General features: G+C 38.9%; 1 protein-coding gene across 2 annotated transcripts; it reads right to left on the bottom strand.

Moving 5' to 3' along the window:
* Positions 1-130: 130 nt before the first annotated feature.
* On the bottom strand, positions 131-9,552 carry l(1)G0289 (lethal (1) G0289). Of its 2 annotated transcripts, XM_017246180.3 has the most exons (8): positions 9,345-9,552; positions 2,286-3,161; positions 2,019-2,228; positions 1,809-1,960; positions 1,675-1,747; positions 1,204-1,613; positions 1,115-1,132; positions 131-1,025 (listed from the first exon to the last, which is right to left on the bottom strand). In XM_017246180.3, the coding sequence occupies exons 1-8, from the start codon at positions 9,433-9,435 to the stop codon at positions 957-959; spliced, it is 1,899 nt and encodes a 632-aa protein (XP_017101669.2). In that variant the 5' UTR covers positions 9,436-9,552; the 3' UTR covers positions 131-956. The 2 variants fall into 2 exon arrangements, with proteins under 2 accessions (XP_017101669.2, XP_017101670.2); XM_017246181.3 differs by lacking the exon at positions 1,115-1,132 and having other exon boundaries at positions 9,345-9,550.
* Between the last annotated feature and the right edge of the window lie 47 nt (positions 9,553-9,599).

Below are 9,599 nucleotides of genomic sequence, written 5' to 3'. Positions count from 1 at the left end.
AAGAACGGCGTCAAGAGCTTGCCACACACACTTAAAAAAAAAACAAACAAACAGAAATGAAAAAATTACAAAAAAAATTATAGAATTATAGATTGTGGAAGAATTGCTATTTCCTGTTTCTTTTTTTTCCTGGCGAAGAGAGAGCAGCAAAATTGAGAAAAAAATATACAATCCTCCCTCTTGCCTTTAATTTTTTGTTGATTTTTTATTTGGTGATTATAAAAAAAAATTAAGGTAAAAAATACACTAAAATTTGAACCAAGAAAACCATTGAAAGCACTTTGCCCTGTGTCCTAGGTGTGTGTGTGTGAGATATTTGTGTTTTTTTTTGTCCAGTGTATAATTTTGGTAAGGTAAAAGGTCAAAGGTTAGGTCAAAGATACAATAAACATCACTTGCTGCTGGCAGTTGTCAGATTTCATTTTTTTTAGTTAAAAATTTTCCTTATTTTGTTGAGCGGAGGTTTTCTTCTTAATTTAATTTGAATTCTATTGCTTTTTTTTTTTTTTTTGTTTTCTTTGAAATCTTAACAATCATCAGTACCATCCTTTCACAAAATCTCTTGTCTTTTTTTGGGGGGGTATTATATCTTTCTAGTTGGGTATCGGGAGGTTTTGGCGTGGAAACATGGACAAATCACATGGCAGAATCGGCAAGAACATATTTATATATATATATATATCGAACTTTAAATATCAATTTATGGATCAATTATAAAATCGAAATCAATTTTTAATCATTACGGTTGTTGTGATGGCGATTCTGCTTTTCCGGTTCCGGTTCCATGTCCTATTATTGTTGGATGGTATTGCTTTTTTTTTGTGGTTCTTTTGGGGGACCAGTTCTATTGTTTTCTTGCTAGTTTTTTTTTTTTTTTATTTTATCGGCACATCCTTTTCCTAGATCTTGCTCTATATCCTCTAACCATCTTCGTCGCCGACAATCATCGGTGCCTCCTACATGTGTATCGTGGCCGCCGTATAGCGCGCCTCTCCACGTCGCCACGACCATTGGCTGGGACGGAACTATAAGGGATTATAGGATATATATATTATTATAATGTATGATATAGTAAAGGTTACTCTTTAGAGAACTATAACTATAAGGAATATACCTGATGTAAATGCTTGGACTGCATGGAATTGAAAGAAACAGATATGGAATAGACTTCACAACCTATATATCTAAGCTATATCCACTCACCTGGATGAGCAGCTGACCGCTCTTTGTGTGGGGATTACGGTACGCATAGAACAGCCACAACGTTACAGCGAACACCAGACATATGGGCACCATAAACCCAAACGCCACGCCCACACTCTTGTTGTCGGCCCCCGCTTGGGAGAGCTCGGCATTGCCCAGCTTGCCCTCAACGTGTGCGCCGTCCAGAACAGCCGCTGGCTGCGACTGGGCAGTGGCACTCGGCGATCGTGTACTGACCACCGTGGGCTCTGTCACCGCCGAGCTGGCAGTGGCCGCCGTCGAGGTGGCGCCAGAATTCGTCGCACTGTCCGATTTGCCAGTGGCGGCATTCTTATCCTTGGCGGCATTGTTGCCCTTCTCCCCGAGGGCGGGGCAGCTATCGAGCACACGAACCGCTGCTGAATTGCAGCCTAAAAGGAGAAGAGAGGTTTTAATGAAATCTTGGCCATTTTAGAGCCACCCACTACATACCCTTCTGTTCCCATTCGTGCTTCTTGCGATCGGTACCCGTGGAGCAGCGGTTTAGCGCCGGGCACCAGAGACACTGCCAGGAGAAGAATAATTATTAGCTGGAGGATCAGGGCCGACCAGGTCAGACCACTCACCGTGAACGTCGTGTTGTGATTGATGCAGGACTGGCAGTCATTGTAGCCGAGACAGGTGGGCAGAGCTGTCAGCCGGATGATGGTGGAGTTGCTAATCTCGTGCTGCTGGAAGGAGACGCGGTGGTACTCGTAGATGGTCTTGCGGCGGGCAACTACAAAGAGATTAGATTCATTAGAACTATCCCCGACTGTGGTTCGAGGAGTACTTACAGTAGAGATGCTTGTCAATGATGTAGGCATCGGAGAGTCCGACCTTGACGGGATGCTGGTTGTCCTGGATGGCGTTGATTTGGGTGGGGATCTGGTAGTAGGCAAACACGATGTCACCATTCTTGTGGAGCGTCACACTGAACGTGAACTTGCCGTAGGCCAGGTTATCCTGCAGAGTGGCGTTCTCCCACAGAGCCGTGAAAGCAGTTCCTGGAATTCAAGAGGAGGTAATCCAAGATTTCTGGTTAGAATCCCTAAAAGACTCACCATTATCCAGCATCCTTACAAACGAATCATTGGAGATGCTCGTATCAAAGTTGGCCATCAGCGGAGCTATATACTGGGTGGCGGCCAGCCAGGAGTGGACATACTCCCCGGTGTAGAGGAAACCACCAGTGGCCACGGTGACATTGCGAACGTTGTGACCGTAGAAGGGGAAATCAAAGTTGAGCTCCACGGTCATGGCGCGACGGTGGGACGAGGAGAGCATTTTATTCTCGGATATATTCTTGAGCTGCTCCCACATGGAGCTGGCCTCCGACTTGCTGACGTAGAGGGAACTGTTGTAGTACTCGTGGGTGTCCTCGTTGCGCTGCAGCGACTCTTTCTTCACATTCTTCTCGATATCATCTTCGGGCACATCCACTTCTTCCACATCGATGCCGGGCGACAATGTCGGTGATGGTGTCGTCGAGGTAGTTGTGGCAGCCCCACCGGCCACCGACGCTGCAGAAGCTGCCACCTTCTTGGGATAACCACCCGATTGGGAGGCCAGCAGTTGGGTGGGTTTTTTGGCGGCCACGTTTATGGAGGTGCCCGTGCCAATGGCCGATGATCCGTCCGCGTTCTGGACCGTGTAGTCCTTGCGCTGCCCGGTCCCATTGACGCCCACGTTGTGGACATTGTAGGAGACGCTGCCGTCCACCGCCTTGCTGGTGTCCACGGTGGTCACCGTCGCCTCTGCCGTTACATTGCCGGCATTGATGCTCTGGTACTGGCTTTTGGCATCTGGAGTGGCGGCCGAGGCTGGTGGTGCTCGGCGTTGGCGATGCAGTCGCTCACCTGTCGTCTGGAGGGTCTCCACGCCAGCGGCATGAAGGTAGGGCAGTGAGGAGTCTGAGATTTGATATGTATCTGGATTGGCTGTGGAGAGAAGAGGATGTTTTAGTTAAAAGACCTTTGAAGACTTTGGGGAATGGGTTCTGACATGTTTAGACATGATTTTGGCTCAAATACCGTTGAATACTTATTTTGGAGACTTGAGAAGATCAAATTCTTTTGGAGACTTAGCCTTAAGACTTTGTAGAGAAGGTTCTGACATGTTTGGACACGATTTGGACCTAAGACTTTTGGAGACTTCTCCTGAAGACTTTGGAGAACTGCCTGTGACATGTTCAGACTTGAATTAGACCAAATTCTTTTGGAGCTTAGCCTTAAGACTTTGTAGAGCAGGTTCTGACATGTTTAGACACGATTAAGACCAAATATCCTTGGAAACTTAATCTTAAAGCTTTGGAAAAACGTTTCCGACATGTTAAGACATGATATAAACCACACATTTTGGGCAACTTAACCCTAAGACTTTGAAGAACAGTTCGTGACGTGTTCAAACTTGAATTAAACCAAAGAAGTTTGGAGAGAAATCGTTACTGACATGTTCAGACACGATTTAGACCGCCAGTTCCTCATTAAAAGTCGCAATTAACTTGAAATTCTTTATAAATACTTCGAGTAATTGCTTTTTAAATTGTTTCCCAAACCAAAAGCCATTAAGAATCGGCTAAGAAAGTTGCTTATATAACAGAATATACTATATCCCCATGTTGGTTTTTATTTATTTTTTTTGTAAACCGAGAGTGTGTTGCAAGTGGGGGAAACCGCATTCCGTGCCATTTAATGTGCTTATGTTGTAATTAACCGAACCGTTATTTAAAGCCCTTATCGATATTGATTTTCTATTTCCAATCTCATGTAAGTACATATATGTATGTACTTTGCAAAAAAAAAAAGCTCTCAGACCCCTAGGGGATATTAATTACAATTGTGACTCAATCGATACCTAAAAAGGGTTCCCATTATTCATGATTTTTTACCCTATTTGGTTTAAAGATTTATATATATAGTTGTATAGTATGTAACTATTACTTATCTATGAGTAACAATCTATAAGTATAATAATTGTTTCAGTTCCAGATCCAGTTCTATATAATATAGAGACGACTACCCTCGAATCAAAGTGCATTCGAGACGTTGTGGCACCACACCACTTAACCGCGAGACCTTAACTTGGCTTATAAGACAAACAAAAGATCTGTACACATATCGTATATGTATATAGTAACCCTATACATATATATCGCGTGACTGCACCCGATCCGATCCAATTGAACTCAGAGTTAATTGCTGTAAGTGGCGCCCCTCTGGAAACAATTGGCGTAAATTTATGCGGCACTTGATTGAAAACCGAAAACTGTTGGCTTTTCCACAAAAAAAAACACCATTTTCCCTACCACCCCCCTCCCACCGTCAGAGTACTGTGTGCTAACGACCTTTGCTATTTGCAGGCATGCGGGAGGGAAGGGGCGTGGCAATTTGCACAGTGACCTACTTTATTTTCTAGTTTTCATTTTTTTTTGGGGGGGAAAGTGTATCTCTAATTGCGATGACAACAAGGTGTGAAGGACGAAAAAATCAATCAATGCCAATCCAATATACATATATTCTATATATTCTATATATTATATCGAATATATAGAAAGATGGCTAGTGGATGCGTCATTTGATTATCAATTGACTTGAAAAGTGCCACAAAACTGGTAGGGAAAGCAATGCGGTTTAGTGGTTCAATGTCAATCAATATTTTAATAGAAAATATGTATTTTTTTTATTAATTTATTCAGATACCCTTCCAGAGAAGGTGTAGTATGGGTTCTGGATTCGAAAAAATGCAATCTAGAACGTTTCAGAGAAATCTATAACGGTTTTTTCAAGAAGTACTTCTTATAAGCTATATCCTAACTCTTAAAACTCTGTTATTTATTCAAATACTCTTCTAGAAATTGCATACCATAGGTTTTTAGTTCCAAAAAAGGTTATCTCTCACTTTTCAGACAAATCTATGATTTTTTTTAGTAAGCACTCCTTATAAGCTATATCCTAACCACCATAACTATAGTATTTATTCAAATAACCTTCTAGAGAGTGCATAGCATTTTTTGTTAGTTCCAATAAATGCAATCTATAACTTTTCAGACAAATCTATAGGTTTTTTCTTAAGAGGCCCTCTTTATAAGCTACATCCTAACTCCTATAACTCTGCTATTTATTCATATAGTCTTACAGAAACTCCATAGCATAGGTTCTTAGTTCCAAAAATTGCAATCTATAACTTTTTAGACAAATCTACAAAGATTTTTTTTCAAAGAGCACTTCTTATAAACTATATCCTAACCCTCATAACTCTGTACTATATAGAACTAGAGCGTTCTGCTTTTTAGCTTAATTATTTTAATTAAAAAATGTCAACAATCCCTAGAAAACAATATAATATATAATCTTCCAAGAAATGCACTACTCCCTTCTGATAGTTGACTATTCTGCGAATTGTTATTCATTTTAAAAACTTGCATTATTATTTTCCCTCCACAATAGATGTGTTTACGTTTTAAATATGTATGTACCTTATCGCAGAGACGCTCCAACACAGTTAAGTTGGCTTATCTTTGAACATTGTGCTGTTTTGTCAATAAAAACTTTAATATTTATGGCCTTTTGTACTTTTTCAAAACATACATATTTGCTTTGGGAAGTTCCGATTATTATTTTTAATAATTAGGTTGAGATCTTAAATCTAACTTTGTTTATAAGAAAGGAGAGTATACTATCTCCTACCTGCCAAAAAAGTGATAGTTGAGAATGATGTTTATCTAAGCAATTTGCAGTGTTTATAGAGAGGGGGGGAACCTAGTTCTACAAACACAAATAAACAGTTCTTTTGTGGACTGGACTGGCCCGTTAGACGTAAAAGCTTATCGCCGTCACATCACCTGCGGGTCGAAGCCAAACAAAGGCAGGGGTCACAACCAAGTTTCCAGAATAGATGGTTGGATGGATGAACTGACGCTAATGATGTACCCAATCCCATGGCCAACAAACGATGCACTTGTTGCAGATCTTTGAGACTCCACAAAGGTCTATGATTCATAAGGGTATGTAGAGCTGGCTATGCCCTCTTTCAACTTGAACTTCAAAGATAAGAGACTCTGCCCAAGTTAGGGTCTTGAAAATATTATATTTTGGAGACCCCAACGGGAAACGGGTCATAAAAAGTGTGACTTGAGTTAAGACTAGTCTTTTGGGTCTTTGGGAACCAGTTATGATTGATTATCACAGGGAACTAGGGAAGTAATTAAATAATTAAGATAAGTGGATAAATATTTAACAGATAACAAAACATTAAATATAATTTTTTAAAAAAATAACTTATAATATTTTGGATATAAATATTCTTATAAACCGGAACTTTGATTCAAGTAGACTTTGTACTGGTTGGGGGGCTGTGGCTGTGGCTCCACCACTGGAATAAAAGGAGTGATAACTCTGGACTCTGGACGAGATGTAAAGCATGACTGATAAGAGCCCCGGAGAGAGAGCCACTGGTGCCAGTAGCGGATTAACGCCAATTCCCCAGAGTTCTGATACTGATTACAGACAGAGTGCCCCCAGGGGGAGTTGGATACCATTTGCAAAATAATAGTATTTAATTTTAAAAACGAATGCACTTTTAACTGATGGCAAGTGGAGAGACTGGGGCTGGAAAAATAAAACAAAACAATAAGCTGACAAAGAACTCACTGGAATCCACACCAACTGAGTCAACAAAAACAAAAAAAAAATATATATATATATATATATGCCGATATGAAACTGTACAAACACTTTTGGAGACCAAAAATAATGACAGACAGGGTGGGTTTTGTGGCCAAAAAAAATATACAGAAACCTAATTGCGACGTAAGCGTTTTTTTGTGGCTTTATTTTCTTTCTTTTGCGTTTTTTTTTTTCTCAAGTGGCATATATCGGCTAATTGCATTTTTGTTTTCAACTCCAGGGGAGGAGGGGTGGTGGGCTTTATAGAGTAGGGGACCTATAAGCCTATAACTTGGCATTTTAAAGCTTTAGTTTCTTTAAATTTTATTTTAAAGATCTCTAATTTAAGGTTTATAGAACAAGTGTTTTGGTTATAATATTTTCATCATAATCGATAATTATCGATAGCATTTTTAAAAAAGGAATAAATGGATGAAACAGAATATTTAGTATTCATCATTTTTATATTTTATCATTATTATTTTTATAAGTATTTATTATTATTATGATTAAAATTATTGAACATGGCAGAGTCTCACAATAAACTCTATAGATTCTATTGAAGAAAACTGTAGTTTTAAAAATTAAACTAAAAAAGAAAAAAAAACCAATTAAAAAATCATTTTTGGGGCTGCTTAAGTGCCACCTATGAGAATCGAGGAGGAGGGCACTGTTTATTATTATTATTATTATTTTTTAAATTGCAATTAAATATATTTTTTTTATTTTTTTTATTCCTTTTTTGGGTCTCCTTAAGTGCCACCTATGAGAATCAAGGAGGAGGGCGCTATTATTTATTTATTTAAATTATTTAATTAAATGAATTAGAAGCTTATTTTAATAAAAGCCTATATGCTAACTACTAGAGCTAACTAAAACTAAATGCTAACAATATTCTCTTACTATTAACCTTATTTCTAAGCCAATTTCTTATTTTTTTTGTCCAAAAACGCTTCTTTCCAACAATGACTAACAAAAATCACCCAAAAACAAGTCACTTGGAAGCTTTTTGTCACAAAAGGTGTATTTCAGGTGTATTTCTGCCTTTGTTGTATCTGTGGCTGTTGTAACAACAAACTATTTGTAATGCGTAGTGGCCAGAGTAGTGTAGTTTGTCTCTATATTGCTGGCAGATGGTATTAAGGCTAATTACAGTATTACGACTATGTGATTAAGAAACCCACTTTATAGACAACATGTGTGACAACAAAAAAAAAAAAGAATAGTACTTTTTAAAGTCATTTAGCTGTAGATTGTAGATTGTAGATTTCTAGAGTTTCTAGAAGAAAGAAATCACAATTCTTTTATCAGGATGGGTAAGCAGCAGGTGCAAGTGAGAGAGTGCAAGCAAGTGCAGTTATCCAGCAGCTGAGAGGCCGGCACACAAACACACACATACTTAGACAGAGAGGGCATTGCCAGCTTGGTATTTTTATAATAATTTTAATTTTCTTTATTTTTGGAGCATTTTAAATTGAAAATTGCCACTAAATTATAACTTTTTAGTGTTTTTTTTTTAGTCATGTGCTTTAATCAGAGTGCGCCACAAATTTCAATTGAAATATGCAGGTTGTTTTTTTTCAGTTTTTTCTCCTCTTCTTCTCTTTTCTGTTTTTGTTTTGCGCTTTTCATCTCTAGTGATGGCAGTGATGGGGCACTGGTGGCGACGTCGCAGATGGAAAATTGTTGCACGTTAAGTGGAGCATGGCGCAAAATAGAAATGTGGCGCACAAAACAAAACTTGAAAAAATAAATGCTGCAAGGTGGGAGTTTATCATTTTTTTTTTTGTGAGGAGGTGTTTGGATGGGGGAGCCTATTTTCACACTCGACTGACTCTCTTGTACACTCTCGATTTTGTAAATTTTTGTTTTTTTTTTTGTCATTCTTGTTATTGTTGTTGTCAATTAACGCATTCGATGCCAGCTCACAAAAAAAAAAATAAATACAACATGGCAGAGGTAAAAAATTTCACCATACGGATAAAAAAAAAAAACAAAAATCCCCAAATGATGATTTGTCTTTTTTTTTTGGTTTACAAACAACGGGCCATAAATACCCATACTATATAATACCATATAGTTGGGAGGGGGGAGGGTCTTCCACATCATATATATATCGGTATATCCTATGCGACTTTACGTCTTCCTGCACGCACTATGGGAATTTTTATGTGTTTTTTTCCTTTTTTGTTTCTTATTTGAACTGCGTACAAGAAAAATAACAACAACCAGATTTACAGCCAAACACACACACTCACACACACACACACACAGAGGCACAACCACCGAGGTGGATAAGACAAAAGGTAAAAAAGAGACAAGACGTATCAGTGAGAAAGAGTAAGAGATAGGAAAAAATAAGAAAAAAAAAAAAAAAGAGGGTGTGTGTAGGAGAAGAAACACGAATTAGAAGTTATATTCCCGGACACGGATATATTCCGTTTTGGTGACACTTACACAAGGCCGCCGCACTTTGGAGCGCACCGCACACCGCTAATAGGATCGCAATTTGCGCGCACGCACTTCTCGCACCGAATTTCTTCGCCATTTTTTTGCCGTGCCTGTAGCAACCGTCCGCTCTTAGTGGAAAGTACTTAGTGGGAAAAAAAAACGAATTAACAACGTTTTTCGTGTTTTAAAGCACTTTTTTCAAGCACTTCACAGCACTGTTTTGTCGGGAGGGCTTATAACACTAAAATCGAACTATCGATA

The sequence above is a fragment of the Drosophila bipectinata genome, chromosome XL (genome assembly GCF_030179905.1).
Source record: "Drosophila bipectinata strain 14024-0381.07 chromosome XL, DbipHiC1v2, whole genome shotgun sequence".
Taxonomy (NCBI): domain Eukaryota; kingdom Metazoa; phylum Arthropoda; class Insecta; order Diptera; family Drosophilidae; genus Drosophila; species Drosophila bipectinata.
The sequence above is the reverse complement of the archived record's forward strand: the minus strand, read 5'-3'. Positions and strand labels throughout refer to the sequence as shown.